This window comes from Notolabrus celidotus, chromosome 19 (assembly GCF_009762535.1).
Source record: "Notolabrus celidotus isolate fNotCel1 chromosome 19, fNotCel1.pri, whole genome shotgun sequence".
In the NCBI taxonomy this organism is placed as follows: Eukaryota; Metazoa; Chordata; class Actinopteri; order Labriformes; family Labridae; genus Notolabrus; species Notolabrus celidotus.
In genome coordinates, this window is record NC_048290.1 from 7,813,198 (window position 1) to 7,832,033 (window position 18,836).

Genomic DNA, 18,836 nt, shown 5'->3' on the forward strand with positions numbered 1-18,836 from the left:
AAGACAGAACAACTAAGTCCCCCCAAATCTTTTCAATAACATTGAACCAAATTCTGTCCTATTAAGTTCCAGTTAATGTTCCTTAATGCAGGCCAGTACTGACCCACTGATGTTGTCATTGAACACAGTGCCTAAGTCTGCAAACTTAATTGTGAGGCCATTGAAAAGTATGGGAAAGCCCAGAAAAGAGAGTTTCATGAGTCACTGTCACCGTTTCCTAATCCCTGTGTTGTCTTGCTACAGTCTGTCTGTTACTGTGCCTGTATCTGTGTGTGTTTGTGCACAAACCCACTGATCTTTGCAAAGACCCTTGTCTCTTTCTCTTTAATTCTCTCCATCACTGTCTCTGTTTGTGCTGTCGTCACCATTTTTCCATCTGTTTGCTGGATCCAGCTCAGAGGGGTCTTAATGTTGGCAGGAAGGATGTCATGAGCGATGGAGGGGGAAGGTTTTGTCATCAGGGGGACACAAGGATGGGGATCATGCACTGAAACAAAGCATTATAGTGTCAGATGTTACCGAAGTGATTGATTTATGAGAGTAAAGAAGAAAGTGTGGGTCAGATTCTGGTAGAAGAGACTGGAACAACCACATAAGTACAATAGAAGTTTAACTTTGGAATGTGTCCATGTTTAAAATTTGGTGCATTCACGTCAGATTTTACGTCATTTGGTGTTTACTTCTTGATATTAATACGAGACATGTGGTATTTTGAAGCAGTTAATGTCCTAGTTGTTGAAACAGAAAATGTAAATTGTTATTATCCAACGAAGGGTCATCCAGCACAATATATTCAACATGGCTGAGCACGGGATCGCAGTGTGTGCAGGAACAATTGGTTTGCAGAGGGTGGCTTATGTTAGCAGAACAAGCACCACCAGCCTTCGGTCCTCCTTGCAGGTTATAATCTGGATACATGTGCTGTTTAGGCATTGTGTGGGGGAAGTTGTTAGATGCCAGATTAACCTGACACAGGCTACATATGAATGTATCTCCATGATCTAAATCAAAATACAGCCAAACTGTAATGCACCACGATCTCTGCTTGTTTACATCTGGGTGGTAGAGCAATATCTCATTATGGTAGCAGCTTTTAGCCCCTGTTACAGCCTTGTAAGTGGCAGGCGGCTGCACTTAAGCTCAGACACAACAAAGATAATGGCATTTTGGGGCTACAATGATTAAAATATTCATAATTAGTTTAGCTGAGTAACAGTTCTGGTGTTGACGAGTGTGGGTGACAACTTCTGAACCTTTTTGTCAACTTGAAGCGTGTGTTCCTTAAAGAAAAATGACAGAAGGGGCTGCAAAGTAGTACTCAAGTTCATCTCACAGGGCTGAGGGAAAAGTAGTTTGAACTTGTGTAAGCAAAATGGTGAGTCATGTGTGTGAAGTAGATTAATCCTAGAAACAATCACATTAAAATGCACATTTTCTGGCGGTAAACATCTCAAAAACATTTTTCATTCGTATTATGTAACAAACTGAACAGCTCTAACATTTCAAAGTAGGAGAAGTAATTGAGCGATTGAATATAGCAGGTAGATTGTATGCACTTAAGCAGAGGTGTAAAGTGCCTCTGTATGTATTCACTGTCTTCCCATGAGCCCCGGCGCTCCATAACAGACTCTAGTTGGACGACTGCCTCGAGCTTAACATATGGCTTTTGTTAGGGGTCTGCTTTCCTCTGTGTATGTCTCTGTGTCCATTTGTATGTCTTTGTCTCTCTCTTTCACACACACACACTCAGTCAGAGTGGAAAATGTAAAGGTGGTGGAAAACATTCGCAGGGTTCTTTCAGACTTAATGAGTCTTGGCAGTGATTTGACGGCCTATCAGAAAGCTACACCATGACATGCAAATCAAAGCTGCAGGTGAGAGAATAACAGTCCAAGAATGACAGTTTATACGACTCTGAGGTTAGCCACAGGTTAGTTTTTAGCAAAAAGGTAAGGTTACCTGGCATGAACAGACCTACACTCCATCCCTGTGTAAAGTTAAGATGAACAGTGCTGATGAAGTCCTACGGTACACCGTTGCTGCTTGCTGAAAGCCAGAATTTACCATATTCACTCAGTGGGTAGCCATTTTCCTCTGATCTTACACTCAGGGCCGGAAGATCAAATGAAATGCTATGGGTGTTTCAGCAACTGAGAAAAAAATGTCTAGTGAGATTTGGAGGGAAAATCTGCCATATTTCATTGTGAAAAATTGCTATAAACACTATTGGATAACTGACAACCACTAAGTCACACTTATTCACTTGCTAGCTTCTGTTAGCTTAGACTTTACATCAATCTTTTTGTATTGTGTGACATTAGCTAACTCTGGAATTCAAAAAAATTCCTGTTATCATCCCTATTAGCTTGTTGGTATCATCGTTAGCTTTGACTTTATGTCTATCTTTTGTTGTTATGTTTTGCTAGCTAACCAAGGCATTCAGCCAATTCTGAGTTATCATATCTATTAGCTTGCTAGCATTATTGTTAGCTAAGAATTTGCATCCTTTTTTTGTATTCTGTGTATTCTCAGCTAAATGTTTAAATGCTAATGTTAGCTGTGGTCCAGCTGTAAGCTAATGGGTTTGTTGTGCCCATAGACTGTATAAATTATGGACGTAGCATCCGTGACGTCACCCTGAGCGCTGTTTTGAAGCCAATCGACGGCGGCAGCCATATTGGAAATGTGGAACTCAACCAGTCATAGTGTGACGTAAAGAGGCGGAGTTTGAGCCTCCTAGCCAACAGATATGTGTTCCCGTCTGGGAGTCAAGTCAGTCATGTCCTTATTTGGGCAAAAACTTGTAATCTTAATATCTTCTGAACCGTCGCGTTAGAACAGAATTCACCCCCTGTACAGTGTGTGCCGATAGAGAAATTAGCTACGTAGAGCCAAGCCGTTTTTTGAACCAGGCTGTAAACATGTTTATTAATGCTGCAAAGATCGTCTTTTTTGTATTGTACAGCCTCAAGTGGATTCTCTATGAATTGCAGTTTATAGCACTTCCGCGTGGGATTCATAGTTTGAGACCGGAGCAGTTTAATATTAGAACTGTCTAGTCACTAAGTGTCACCTTAGAGGAAAATGGCTGCCGTGGGAAAATGGTTAATGGCATTAGATCCTCTTTTCTGGGAAACTGTTACCATGGCATTTTCCTCAACACACACTCTGTCATCATCCCAGCATGCCTCAGGTTTTACTCAGTGAACCACAGGCACGATGACTGTAGAGGAAACTTGTGAAATTAGCCACAAAGAGTCAGCCTTCTTTCCGTACACAAACTTAAAGACACTTATTAACTCATGCGTTAAACAATGTACAATAAACTCTTTTAAGTCTCAGCTGTGCTTCACACCGTTGATCCTACATGTCAGTACATTGTACCTGCCATGACAGAGGTGTTAGTCAATGTCCAAAGTGTGGACTACTGTTAGCACAGACTGTCTAGGAACAGGCTTTGTTTTGTTCTGTTCCTCTTCGCTCAGCTCAGGTGGAAAGTCCAAGGCGTGTCCGGTCCTAGTGCTTGTCTCTTCACAGACACCTACTGTAAGGCCAAAACAATATTAAAAATCAATGGAGGTTTTCATTCAATTACACCCCAGTGGTAGGCCACCCTGACGCTCCCATGCGCTGTTTCTTCCTCTTCATACCTCTCTAGCTGTTTGACTTGCTCTGTCTCGCTTCCTTGGCTCCTTTACTCTGAAGCGGTGGTTTAGGAAAACAGGACAACGGCAGCTTTTCCTCTGTTTTCTTTGTTCCCTTTCACCTTTTCTGGATCTCAAACACACACCCAAATCCACACATGCACACACACACACTCAAATACACACTGTCTTTTTATCAGCCTTAGCTTGACACTTCAGCCAGGGAATTCTGGAATTTGGCCGCCGGTTTTCCATGGAAAACTTTAATGGGGAAAGCAGTGGTGCTTTGAACGTGCGATGGAAGATTGTGATTTTACACCGTCAGACAAGCCAAGCATGTTCCGCTCTGCACAACATTTGTTCTACCAAGCAGAGTCTGAATGGCTTTTCAGGATGGTAGGCAAGGTCAGGGAGAGGGGACTCACACATGGCCAAACCTCAACTACAAGGCCACATAACAAGTACGAGCCACACGTCTCACCTTACTGCTTATATCCTTCTTTCTTCTCAATTCCCACTGCTAGTTGATACGTCTTTTCTCTTTCAGTTAGCAATTTAGCACATCTGTCTGTCACGGTGTCTGCCTTTTCTCCTTCAGAGCCAAAAGAAATGTGCAGTGGTACGCCGATTATAGGGTTTAATTTCAAATCTTGACAAAGAAAAGTTCTAGTCTGGTTGATATATCTCTGTCTTGTTTTGTGAGTTTTTGGGTTGTAATTGTTAAAAAGTAGGTAATGTTAGTGTTTGTGTGGCTTAGCAGATTTTTTTCTTCACATTTCATGATCAAAGAAGTTGTTTGACGTTAGCTTTTTTTTCTATCAGCAGGATGTACTTAGCTTAGCTTTAGTAAACAATTCACGACACCTTTTTTTTTCAACTGAGAAACATCTGGTTACTGTCTTATATAACAGAAAAATTGATATACTTACAAAATAAACAAGATGCAACATCTTAGCTAAGAAAGGTACTTTATTAATCCCCAGGGGGAAAATTCAATTTTTTTCACCCATGCTATTTTTGGACATGCTACACATACAGGTTTTTTTTTTGGTATATACATACAAATGCACACACATGTAGTGAACATGCTTAAGGAGAGATGTCAGAGTGAGGATACTGCCATCAACCAGCGCACCCCGAGCAGTTGGGGGTTCGGTGCCTTGCTCAAGGCAAGTGAACCAGCACCTCCACCAGTCTACTTGCCAAACTTCGTCCATGCTGGGACTTGAACCGGCGACCCTTCGGTTCCCAAGCCAAGTCCCTATGGACTGAGCTACTGCCGCCCCCTAGCTATCATCACTGGTGCTTGAAGATTTATCTTTGGAGATAGTTTAGGAGATAGGCTAGCTGATTTATTTGCTTCCAGACTTTGTTTAGCTAAGCAAATGGCCTCCTGTCTCAAGTAGCAGATAATTGTTCCATCAAACCAAGTCCAAATCATAGATCATCCTGTGAATAGGAAGTAAAACAATAACTGTAATTTTACCAGCAGGGGTTGGACAGTGTTTCTCATTCCCTTCATTTACGTAAGACAGTTAATTGTATGACATAAATCTGTCTGAAGCTCCCTTAGACCTGCTCCAAACCTCACTCACCCCATTTAGATCATACCCACTGTTCAAACTAACAAATCCACATCATCGTTGTAATTAGGGAGAATTCAAATCAACCATCATTTCTTTGCATTTTCCACAAACCAAACAACAAATCTTTTTTTTCCCCCTGCTCTGTGTTTGCGAGCAAACATGCAGCTCAGAAAGCCGTCCGGACAGGGATGAGATGAGGGATGTTTTTCCGACGGGTAGATTACGACCAAATTGTCGGGCTAGGTTGTTTGTTTCGTGCGTCCCTGCCAGACTTCCGTGTGAAAGGTTTATGTTGTGCTGTACATGCAGCACATGCATGGAACCAGACGATTGCTCTGAGCGATCATCTGGCTTCATTCTGTAGACGGGAATTTGGAGTGTGAGAGGTGGAAAGATGAAAGCAGAGATTAATGAGGTGAGTGGGATATTTCTGCTACCAGTGGAGGCAGACTTGTGGAACCCACATATCCATCACTTGTGGTGTACGGTTGTTAACAGACATGAGGCGGCTGCTCATTTGAACGCCCACAAAGTCAAGTGTGCACAGAGCGACATGTCATCAGTAAACACAATGTGTCTTTTATTTTGTTTCAGACAAAATGGGCTTAAATCTCCTCTGGGTATGCCTCGGCTTAGTAGGCATGAGGACAAGGGGAAAAAATACTTCCAGCGTGCTACCAGGGAGCTGTTGTAAATGAAAAGCACTCTGGTGGGTTTATCTGATTGAACACACATGCTCGTTAAGCAAGTGGCATTCTAAACACAGGCAGCACAGTGCAAATGGCAGCTCTCATTAGTGAGTTTATAATGAGTGCGATAAGGATCAGAGATGGTACAACAGAGGTCCGGAGGCTATAGTTAATAACCAGGACCCATAGGATGTGTGTGTGTGAGTGTATGTGAGTAGATTGAGGACCTCACAGCACAGCCTGAGAACATAAGCTGCTACACATTTGTACAATAAGTAAGCTGCATAATAACATGATAGAGTACATGTATCTGTAAAGGTGGCTCTATGTTGTGTTGTGAGTCTCTCTCTGCCTGTCTGTGTTTGCATGCATTAACAATAACCTGCGTAAAACATGGATGTCGTCTCATTGACGTCACCCAATGGTTATGCAGAAGCACTTTGGAGCTCATAGATGGTGGTTGCCATTATAAATGCTGATTCCAACCATAGACTGTATATAGAGTGGAAGACATCACTACATTTCCACCCATTGTGAGCTTTTAGCCTAAAACCTCTTCCACAGGCGCTGACATATTGCCCAGGTGCTGCCAAGGCATGCGCAGAAGCGACATGGCTCGCAGCATCACGAGACTGACGTCACAAGACAAGATCCCTCAAGTGGGTGCAGTCAACAGCAGAACTCTGGTGTTGACTTAAAGACACTAACAGTGGGGGAGTTGAGACCAGATTCTTGCTGCCTGGCATGCATAAAACATTGATGTTGTCTCTGTGACGTCACCCATTTGTTTCTGAAGAGACATTTTGAAGCCCAGCAATGGTGGTCACCATATTGGAAATGCTGACTCCAGCATAAATGCAAATTTACATGTTACTCCTTGCCTGTATTATCTTAACAGATTCATTGTGAAACGGACCTCCTTTGTAGAGTGCACAGATTAACAATTGAGCTGAAGAGCCCAAAGAATTTTCTGTACCAGGTTGCAAACAATTACATTTTCCACTGTCAATTTCGTGATATTAACATGACACCTACTGAGTACTTTTTTAGCTTTTGCAGCCAGCCTCAAGTGGACACTTGAGGAACTGCATTTTTTTTGCACTTGCTCATTGGCTTCATTTTTTAACACCAGAGGCTGCTGCTTGTTCGTTGCAAGCCCTGTGTGACTACATCTCCTAAAAAGTGGAGAAGCAAATGGTAAACAGAAAGCAGCTCCCTGTTTCTTATGGCAACATGTAGACATTCCTGTAAAGATACACTCAGGCAGCGCTGGAAAACACAAATTCATCCACACATTAGAATAACCGTCCAAGAGGCGAAGGAAATTTTTAAAGGTTAAACACAGGCGCCATGTGTCTCCATGTGCATCGTTCTCTGTTCTCCTCACAACACTGCTTACCAACAGAGCTTTCATAGAAATATGGAAAACGCTCACACATTTCTGCTTGTGCCGCTGATTTATGGCTGCGGTCTGTCGGCACCTGGTGACACATCTGTTTATATTAATTTCATTACGCATGTACAGCACTTTCATCCCAGCTCCAAGAGTCTCCTCCTAGTGGTCTTCTAATGATGTGCAACTGAAAAGTTTGAAGACGCTCAGATTATCTTTGATGTTGGGTTTTCAAAAATCACATCTGCATGGAGAAAGCTACCTTAAATACAGAAACTTGTGTGTTTGATTTGAACTATAACACTCAAAACAAGTGTACTATTGACACAGTTGCTGTACCTATTAAAAGATTGAGCATGGAGTACAATGCTGACAATAGCAGTTTAAATTGCTGGTATGAAGGTTTCAGCCAGTGGGAGCGATCATGTAACATTATGAGAAGAGGGACACTGTCTTCTTTTCCCCTGCAGGGCTAAAGGAGAGTTTACAGGAACTCAGGGAGTCTTGGCTTGGCATTCAGGAGCTGTGGTTTAGGAAAACGGGCCATCAGGAGTCTTTCCTTTCTTTGCCCTTCTGTTTTTACTTTGTTTTTTTCCTCCCCTCTTCCTTTCCTTTTCTTTTTCTCTCCTGCTGTCTCGCTCTATCAAACTGTGGCCTGGAAGCGTCTTCCCACCTTTGATTTAGATTCCCTCCGCTCTTTGTTGGGGGTCCGGGTTGCTGGAGTCAGCAGAACTGCAGACAAGCACTATATGTCAGGCTGTCTTCGGTGTTGTAGTCTGCTCTGCTGGCGGAGGGAGGGCCGTGCTATCTGACTCGAACAGGAAGGCATTTATATCCTTCAACATGGCATTATCCTGGCACGGCTTCTCTGCCAGCGGAAAGTCTTATTTCTTGACAAAAAGGCAGATTGATTCCCTAAATATGGCGCTGGGCTCTTTATTCTGTTTTGTAAGCGTTGACATGCGTATTTGACTTTGCACAAAACTCCACTTGTCAAGCCCACATTGAAGGAAAAAGTCAACAGGCTGCTCAGGTTTTTCCCTGTGATCTGTTTCTGTTTGTGTTTTCTCTCACCTCTACATAATTACACACTTTGACTCACTCTTAATTTGTTTTTTGTCTCTCTTCAGGGGCAGAAAGGTTACCCTGGTCCACCTGGACTCCCTGGAGAGTCTGTAAGTATCTTTCTTCACTCCATAAAACCTTGTTTCACTGCTTTGACACACACTGTTACATATCATTCTCTTGTATTTTTGCTTTTCCTCACACCTCTGTTTCAAAAAGTCCAACATTTCCAAATCTTCCAACTCCTGCCAAGCTGATGTAATGTTATTCTATGATATTAAACAGTACCTGATGCACACCCGGTCACTTAAAATTCATGCATTTGCCTCAAAGAATTTCTCAATATTATGTTTTTCCATCATTGTGTCCACCTTTAGCGCCTTCATTCATGACTATCACCTCATGTTCTCACCTCATTCTTTAAAACTCGGTCATCATCCTCCCAGCCTGTGTGTGTGTGTGTGTGTACACCAGTGTGTGTGTTTGTGTGCGTGCACCGTGCATGCCCGCAGGGTCGCCAGATTAGATTAGCCTGTTATGAAGCACTGGTGAGGACAGACATCTGGCTGAAGTGCTGCGCTGTAGCGATGCTCTCCAGGATGTCAGAAAATGATGCCAAAGAGAGAAAAAATAGAGGGAGAGGAGCTTGATCAGGCCAACTAGGTCAACAGTGACACACTCGTGGCTGTAACGCTGCAGCTTTTGGAAAAGTGTTCCTTTGTTTTATGGTTTTCCAGGATATTGTCATTCAACATCAGGCCCCTCTTAAACATATTTTACCATCATCTGTTTCTTTTGTTCTTTCTAAACAGTCTCTTCCTCTGTTCCTCTTCCTTAAACTGAGGATATCATTTCAATGGACTCTTTTATTCGCTGCTACAAGAAGACAGAGACATGACTCTGTCTGTTTGGTCCAGCCCCAAAAAGACTATTTTAAGTATGGAGCATCCAGCCTCTTGTCCAGAGCTATTTTCAGTCAGGCTTGGTCATACTACTGTTTGTATTAAGGACAGGCCTTAGTCATGGAAAGCGGAGTGGAACAAACTCCTCATTGTCACAGTTTGAAGAAGGTCCCCGTTCTTCAGGTGACGTCACCAGTGCAGGGAGTTCCCTCACCACGAATCCCAGTGATTTTTTTTCCTCTCACCGACATGTCCTCCCACTGTCCATCCTCAAACGCCCCCGTCGTTCCCACAGAGCTCTCCCTGCTGCTGTTGCTGATGATGATGATGATGCCTTGAGTCAGAATCACCATAGCACCAGCAGCGGAGTAATAAGCACAACTGTTTGGCAGTGTGGACTCTGTCGAGGCTGTTGGAAGCAAAGGGCAGCTGGTGTGAACAAAGTGTTGATGACTCCATGTTACTGTAATACCCCATGGCTTAAAGACAGAGCCCTTCCCCCTTACTGGCTGGTCAAAGATCCAAACCTGACTGGTCTAGCTTCTTGTCTGCTTCTAGCTGGCTGCATTGTGCTCTATATTTATCCAAGAGAGGGAATGGTGAGCTGGGTGCGTGGCTGCAGGTCAGGAGTGTGTCAAAGGAAGTTATACATGAACACTTGTGCTCTGTGAATGTTGTACACAACCTGCTTCTGTGCCAGCTCCCACATAAACACACACATACATAAACAAGAGTCTTAATTAGCTTCTGTGTTGTACAAACAGACCACATCTGAGAAGCGTGTGAGCAGAAACCACAAGTTCTGGTATACACGGATGGGAATAGTGGAATGCAAACAAGTACATTTACTTTTTAGTACTTATTTGCAGTGCATGTACATCCATCCATCCATCCGTCCATCCATCCATCCATCCATCCATCCATCTATTATATATGTCGCTTTTCTCATTCATGGTCACGGGGGGCTGGAGCCTATCCCAGCTGTCATTGGGCAAGCAGCAGGGTGCACCCTGGACAGGTCACAAACCTATCAGAGGGCTAACATGTAGAGACAAACAACCATTCATGCACACCAATCAAGCCGCTCGTCATGTTTCTGGACTGTGGGAGGAAGCTGGACTGCCCAGAGGGATGCACACATGCACAGGGGGAACATTGAAAGACTCCTGCCCAGCTGGGAATTCAAGCCAGGGAACTTCAACCCCAATCACTGCAGCACGGTGCAGCACGTGCATGTACATAACTGTTTTCATTAATGTGACCCTACACTCCAAATCAGGGAGTGTGGCTCTCCTTGGACCTCATTGTTTGGACTTATGTGAACACCACAATCACTCTCTGATGCGAAGCAAAAAAAGAAAACCAAGAGGTGGTCTCCGCTCGTTTCCGTGCAGCGGTTCGTTTGCAGTGAAGGCGCAACCAACTCTGCAACCAAACCAAATCGCTGCTTGACTCTTCGCACTACAGTAGTAGGAGAGGTAGTTAGCTTAAATATTGAGACAGGCTAATATCATTCATAACATCTCCATCCAAATTCAACATCAGCAGAGTGCTGTGACATGTAAAACTTCCGCAAATTGCATAGGAAGAGATTGTCATCCAACTGCAACCGAGTTTAAATAAAGGACCTGTTTAAGTAACTGATCCGACACAGCTAGATATAATAAAGAATAACCAAACTTAAACATAGATTATCTCAAAGAACAGTGTATCTCAATGTCATATGAGCCAAACACTAAGCTTGAGCAAATTCCATTCCACTAAAGTATTTACCTACTGAGTGGTTCAGCAGCTCACCATGCTCAAACTGTCTGCCTCTGCAGAATGGCAGGCCTGTGTGTTCATGTTACTGTAATTTTGATCACCCTCCTCATCTCCCTCTCTCTCCTGCTCTCTCCCTCTCCTGCTCTCCCCCTCCCCTTTTTCTCCCCCTCCTCTCTTTCTTCCCTGCAGGGAGAGCATGGTCCAGTCGGAAGCCCAGGTGCCAAAGGTTATCCTGGCAGGCAGGTGCAGTAAATCCTCTGCTGTGACTGGTACAGTTGTAGTCAAGGCCATAGTAAGGGCACAGGGCCAAGTGGAATTAGGTTATGTTGAGCAGCTGAGGAAAATATTTGGGTAAACACTGCAGAGGGGATTTCAAGTATTTAAAAAAAAGAAAGGATCCATGAGGAAATAAATCAGAAGCCTTTGACATGAGCACAAAGCTAAATGAGTACATTCATCGTAAACTTTGGCACTACATTTAGATGTATTATATTATATAAAGGTTCAATAAACACATCTTAGAAGGAAAAATCATCCTTTAAATTAAGTTTTATTTTAAATTTGAACCAATCTAGTATCAATTTTAATGTTTTATAAGTTATTTGGATTAGGGCTGTCATGATATCAGATTTTCAACTCATGATAAAGATATTGTTGTGATATTTATGGTTATCATGATGTTCAAAGTTATGTTTCTAGTGTCACCAGCCTTGTGACAGAAACCTTATTCAAACGATAACTCACCGTCTTCTTCTGCCTGTGATTCTGACATGTTTTCCCCAAACACCATGTCTTTTTTCAAAACTCAAAAAACTCAAGCAAGAACCTTTTTTTATCAAGTAGAGTACCTTTTTTTTATCTGTCATCTCCTCTGACATAATTTGCGCTGCAGTAATGGCCACATGCTGCGGAAAAGGCTAGCTAGCTGGTTGGTCTTCTTCTTCTGCTGCTGCTACTTCTTCTTCGTCTTACCTCTGTTGTATGGCAGGTAGCATCCAGCGTAGAGAACCCCTACCATCCCCTAATATGAGGCAAATAGTTTCCCAGTATATCTATTGCCTACCTCAACTGAATGTTTATATTTCAGTATTTTAAAAAGACAGTAATCATCAGTATTTATTGCGACCGCCCTAATTTAGATATTTTGTAACAGCTTGACACTTTAATGCTGCTACTAACTACACACAACAACAAATATATTCAAAGCATTCATGGTAAACATTATTTCAGGATTAGATCAGAAAATGTTAAACCTCTAAAAACAAAATGCCGTCTTTGTTTTTCAGGGTTTACCAGGGCCTATAGGACCAGTGGGGCCTAAAGGCGTTCGGGTAAGTAGACTCAGCCTCTTACTTTCAAATGTGCTGCTGAAACTGATCGATCAATCTGAGTTATTAACCTTTTTGAATTGGCAGGACCAGAGGGTATTTTTGTAAGCATGAAGGTTTGGCTTACACGTTGTTTTACACTTTGTATTATGTGATATTAAACAATCAAGAGTGTAAATCTGTGTGAAAGCACACAAACAGTGTTAGTGCTAAGGGTCGCAAACTGTTGTTATTGTGATCATTTCCACCTTGAGGGCATGTGTATGCATCTGTATGCAACCTTCATACACCCTCACTCAACCTGCATGGGACTCTATTAATAGTCTGCTAAAGTTAGGCGCCTTCACTTGTAATGCAAACATGGTACACAGACACTTACTGAAGGCCTGACTGTTGATAAGCCGCCACATACAAACACACACCCCTTAGGAACACAAACAAAGCAACACACGCCTGCCGACACAAACAGTGATTTTTATGTTGCGTCCCAATAAAGGTTCTTTATCAGCTCCCCTCGGCTGCTGCAAAGCCTCCCCTGCCCCCACCAGCTGGAATTTCCTGTTTAAGCTCTGTATGAGGCCCTGCTGTCTTAAGGAGGCGTTCTCGTCCCCTCTCTCTCTCACTTTCTGAGCCACCGTTCCTAATATTCTGCACTTTCCTTTGCAGCGTATTTCATACTGTGATCAAGTGAAGAAGCTCCACATGTGCACGCTGCACCTGAGCAACTGTTGTATGTGTGTGTGTGTTTTTGCTCTGTGTTTCACCCTGAACCCGCAGCTCACTGTGATGTCCCCAGCTATCTACAGAGATCCCTGGCGTGAGGGTATGTGCCCTTGGACTACATCGTGGAAGCCAGCACCATGCAGTCCATGGGCATATACACTTGCCTCATGGCTTGGTTCTTCATGGAAGCCCAACCTGTCCACCGTTGAACCCTTCAAACTTGGCCCTCGAGTTGATGGGAACTGCTTTTCTACCTGCTGCTTTGACTTAACGGCATCCACAGACTCACTCTCCTCTCCTCTCCTCTCCTCTCCTCTCCTCTCCTCTCCTCTCCTCTCCTCTCCTCTCCTCTCCTCTCCTCTCCTCTGCAGGGTTTCATTGGAATCCCGGGGCTTTTTGGCCTTCCTGGGCCTGATGGCGAAAGAGTAAGTTCCTCATGCATATTCAATAATTGCAAAAATGCACGGTGACCACTTTTACCCTGGCTAATAGCCTTGTTGGATGACAACAGTGCTTCTCCTGCCATCACACTCAGCTGTCTCGCTGAAGTTATAAAGCGGGAAACAGCCCCCAGCTGTCCGAGATGCTGCTGTATGAGGCTGTGTGGGAGTGTTGATGACTCATATGATAAAAGCCCCCCTCTTGGAGCCTTTGAACTGCATGAACTCATCAAGGCCTCCTCCTTCTGTAACAGCCTCTAAAACATGAAGCGATTAGCCTACTTATGACATGCTCCAGGGGGTTGCGTCATGGCAGGGTAGGCTGTAATCAGGACCACTCCAGCCAGCACAGGCGGCCAGCAAGATGCCTCATACCTTAGCTGCACTGAGCAGACGGTGTTTGGCTGACTTCTCCCAGAAGAAACAAGTGTTTATTTAACATGTATATACATAAAATGGGATTCTAAATCCCTTTAAAGCAGCATGGAAATATATTGGATCAGCTGCAGTCAGCTGTTCCTCACATCTGTTTAGATAAGCTCAAAGTTAGTAAGCGAGTTTTCTGATTGTTCTGTGTTATGTTTGGCTTGTTTTTGACATGTTTTTTCTTTTTTACATTATGTCCGTCTTTGTCTTTCCTCTTTTTCCTGCCTTTCTTGTACCTCTTCTTTTCTTCTCTCATTTTCTCTTCCACCTCTACTCTCTTGCCTCATTTTTCAGGGTATTTCTGGCGAACCAGGGAAGAGGGGCAAGATGGGTAGGCCGGTAAAGTTTTGTCTCAACATACTTTACAGAAAATCTTTCAAACGTGTGATGACCTGTGCTATTGTTTGTTGACTGTGAATGTTGCATCTGTTTTTTCAAATTACAAAGCTAGAGTGTTGACAGAGGAGGACCAAAAGAGACACTGAAGTTCAAGTAGGCCTGAGATATAATACTTTGAACTATGCACATGTGTGCAGTTGATGGCTGCCACAAGTTCCATGCGTGTGATTGGCAAGTCAGCTGAGCACTTCCTAAAAGATTAACACAACACAGACGCAAGATTCAGCCTGCAATCGTACAGTAGGGGTTGTTAAGAGGCAGAAGGGATGTGACAGGTAGTAGGGACCAAGCTGGCAGAACGCTTTAAAGACAAGCTGATCGATTTAATCTGCAGTTATCAACACTTATACAATGTATTTAGATCCCTGCACTGCAAAAAACATGCCTATCTAAATAACTGACGAGATTTAAGATACGTTATAAAGGCCAACATTGAAACCAGCAAAACTTAAAAGTCCAGGACTGTTACGTCTAAGCACAGAGAAGTAACATAACAGTAACCTCTGCAAGTTCTTCGACGTCTCTTGATTATATCCCGCGAATGCAGTAGTTGCATATGGCTTGAGCTCTCTGGTGTGCCCTCTAGAGGTATCCTCCAGTAAGACAGACATGTGAACAATTATATTCACAAGGCCGCCAGTTGTGCAACCAATGCAGGGAGTCATGTTAAAAAAACACTCTGGTAAAAGAACCAATTCCACTTCTTTGCTGATGTAAAATGAAAAGTTTAGGCTTTGGGATGTAACTGCAGTATCAAGTAAAAAGAAGCTCTCTGATATAAATATATAATGGCTGTTTCTCTCATAATATTTGCAAAGACCATGACTGTGCAATATTTTAGCTTCATTGCAATACAAACAGAAGGGATGTTTAAATTAACAAACACTCCTTTCTTCCAAAGGGAAAAATAATTTTGAAGGGGAGGTTCTTGTGTTCTAGTGTGTTTCCTAGCTAGATAAAAACTCTTCACAGGAGCTTCAACAAAGTGTTTTCTCTTGCTTCCCACCTCCTGAGATTGAGAAACTCAAATATTCAACTTGATACTCAGTCATATTAGTTAAATCTTAAAGCTCACAACCACGCTCAGATGAGTCAATGTCACAAAGCATGTAAACCCAGCCTCTCTTCAGAGCTTCTATTTGGGTCATATTGATTTTTTTGTGCAGACTTTAACAGCTCCACATATGAAAATGTTAAAGGTCTGTGTGTACGTCATTGTTTGAGTCAGCTCAGTATTTCCATGGCTGTTGGAAGGGTTAACTCCAGCCTAAATACTGTGGAGTCCCACCAGCCGCATGTCGGGGTCTTGGATGCAACAAGAAAAAGGCTTTTGTTGCAATAAAGGGCTTTTGCTCCCCCCCCCCTTCCCCTGCTCTCTTCTTCCCTCAGCATGGAGCCAAGCCATTTGGAGGAAGCCATAGGTTCTGTTGTTTGTGTCAGATAGTGTTCAAAGTCAGTTTGACAGAGTGTTTCAGAAGGAGTGTGCAAGCTTGAAACTCTGCTGAGATCATTCTGCAGCTGCTGCTTATTGGTTTTTCAGTAAATAAGGCTTTTATAGACTGAAACATCTGAACACACGCAAGCCAGTGTCTGCTTAGTGTGAGGTTTGCAGAACTTGAGCTTATTCTGTAATTATACAAATCTGTAGGAGGCCACTGTGGATGTAAAAATGACTATTTTTGAGGCTTTGTGTCTCATTTGTTTGCATTTGATTCCGTTTTTTTACAGTGTTTTTCAGCAACAAGGGACATTTCACAATTTGGGCACTGGTTTTGCAAAGTTAAGAATATTCAGAGCTGCTGTCATCACAGCTCGCTGTTTTCTTGCACTGATCCTGGACAGTTTTAGCACAGCTTGTCAATGCCAAGAGGAAAATGACAGTGTAAGACTGAGCAGCATTGTCTGAGGGAGAGAGCAGCAGACAATTCCTGTAATTTGGATCATTTTGAATTCAGTAAAAGGAGAATTTTGCTGCTACAGCCCTTTAAAGCTGACCTTCATGTGGAACTGGAAAATGTGCACATGGTTGTCTTTGTCGTCAGTGCTCCTGCATGGAAAAAGGGAAGTCAGGCATTTACAAGATGATCCCGGAGAGAACATCCCTGTCCTCCCTGATGGAGGAGAAAGAACAGAAGAAGCACCTGAACCAGCGCCAGACACTTTAATGGCCATAACCACAGCGCTTGTACTCTGTTGAGGAAACGCACTCTCAGACACACAACTACGTCCACCTTCTACCAAAGACAGATGATATATCTAAATCCAAAACAGAGGGAGAGCGTAAAAAGTTTCCAAAGTGCATCGCCAGCACTTCTGCATTTCTACTTAACGCTCTTTTGCATGTAACTGTTAAGGGTTTGTTTGTCTTCTCACAGTAGGCTCATCAGTTGCACTTCTTCCACAAAGTGCTGCTACTGTTGGTCAGTTTGACCCTAGAGACAAAAAAAACAGGGTTATTTGACATTTTATAAAAGCAGAGATCCACTAAAGGCTCATAAGACTCCCTTCAAGCGCTTTTTTTAAGTGCTGCTCTTGGCAAAGCTACATTTCCCACATTTGTCCTTAGTTGCTATGACGGCGGTGACAGCTGTATGATTCATCTTCTGGGTCACTGTCATGCTTCATATATTTCTGTTGCACTTCTGCCTTTCCCTGTGAGCAAATTTTCATAGTGAAGTCATTCCCAGAATGTCCAAATAGCTTTAGATACAAAGAAGAGCTTCTTCTTACGCTGTTCAATTAAAGCATTTAGTGCAGTTATGATCCGGCCCTTGACCTGATTTGATGTGCCCCAGACTGACGGATAGGTGAACATTTACATACCATCTGTCACAAGGCTTTATTATTGTTTAAGTATGCAGTTTAAATTTAAAACACAATCCCAGACTTGCTTTCCTTAAAAGAATAAACTGAAACTCAAATACAAAGAGTTACATTTAGTCAGCAGATTCTATTTCTAAGGCATGTCAGACATTAAAATAAACATACGTGCACGCTCTATATCTAAAAAAATCTAAACTGTAGCAAAAAAAGCTGCCATCTACTGGAGGTATCGACAGTAATTAGCACCTTGAAATGGTGTATTTAGGCCACAATAGCAAAACCATGCCATTATGAGAGTTTCTGGAAGGTCAGGTTTAAAATAAGTCGCCACTTGTTCTCTCTCTCTCTCTCTCTCTATCTCTCTCTCTCTCTCTGCAAATGTGGTTCCTCTTTATAGCGTTACCAGCTGTTAGCATAGCTCAGATTAGCATTCTGTTTTCTGCTAATTGGGCAGACTTGGCTTCTGGTCTCTCTTGTTGCATTTAGAAAAAATATTCAGCAGAACAGCTGGCTGCCCACACCCTACAGCTGATGGACTTAAAGTGCATAATGGGGCCATTATGCTCCTATTTTGTACATATTTCGAATTACTGTACAAGTAAGGTTATTTTGCTCTGTGAAATTGTGAAAATTGCTGTGCAATTACATTAAGAGCAGTCTAGGCTGTGTAACACTTGGCGCTATTTGTGCAAACATGCTCCAGAAATTGAACTCGAAATATAAAAGACATAATGTCTTACACACCCTGAGCACATGAATGCCAACTATGCTATACTTTACTTTTAACGAGTTTCTTTGATTCTGCAGTCGAGGAATGCATTTTTTAATCATTGCTGTGGTTTTTACACAGTCAGTGTAATTAACATTGCACTTAACTGGGTTTACCTCCAAGTATTTTTCAACAGATCAGGGTTTTAACCTTATGTATGCCAATAGTTTTGAACCAACAAATGTTTTATATGCTAGCTGTCCAGGGATAGGCTAATATCTCAGGAGTTGTGGGGGTTTCAACAGAGACTAAAAGTAGAATAATAACTAGAACCACCTGCTGGAAAGAAACATTAATCCAAATACCAGCTAACGTTTTTACCAGCTCTGCAAACAAGCAAACTTTTTAGCAACAGGTTTAAAAATCAACTTAAATGCTAATGTTCGGTCATGTTAATGTTTATCCAGTTAGCATACCCCTAATTGAGCTTACTACCAAACATTAAAGTGCCCATAACCAAAATGTTTTTTATCTACACAACTGTATTTTTTTATCTGATGTAATTTGAGTTGCTTGTAGCGTTGAACCTTGGAAGGGCTTTTTAGCTAGCTATTGGACAACAAACAGCAGGCTAGCAACCAGCAGATGAACATAGTGGAGCATGTAATATCTAAAGAGTGAGATAATTTAATCAGGGGAAATTTGGATTGAAACAAGTCTCATAATAACAGCTAAGTTGCTGTGTTTCTGCTTGTGTGTTAGCAAACTTGCTAGCAAAAATTTGCTAATAATCACATACCATATCAACTTGAATGCTAATGCTGTGCTATGTTCATCTTAATCCAGAGCAGCTAAAAGAGTAGCTACTACATGTAAAAGTAAGCACAGAGGACTCCTTGAATTGCATCTATGTCTGATTTAAATTGTTGCTGTTTGTAAAGCAGA

The 18,836-nt window shown here is 42.5% G+C and overlaps 1 protein-coding gene across 1 annotated transcript in view; it reads left to right on the forward strand.

Moving 5' to 3' along the window:
- col27a1a (collagen, type XXVII, alpha 1a) overlaps nt 1-18,836 on the forward strand; it is a 115,136-nt gene that overhangs the window by 62,211 nt on the left and 34,089 nt on the right. The window contains exons 11-15 of the mRNA XM_034709115.1: nt 8,443-8,487; nt 11,233-11,286; nt 12,330-12,374; nt 13,466-13,519; nt 14,255-14,299. Coding sequence (XP_034565006.1) covers nt 8,443-8,487; nt 11,233-11,286; nt 12,330-12,374; nt 13,466-13,519; nt 14,255-14,299 — 243 coding nt within the window. The remainder of the gene's footprint in view (nt 1-8,442; nt 8,488-11,232; nt 11,287-12,329; nt 12,375-13,465; nt 13,520-14,254; nt 14,300-18,836) is intronic.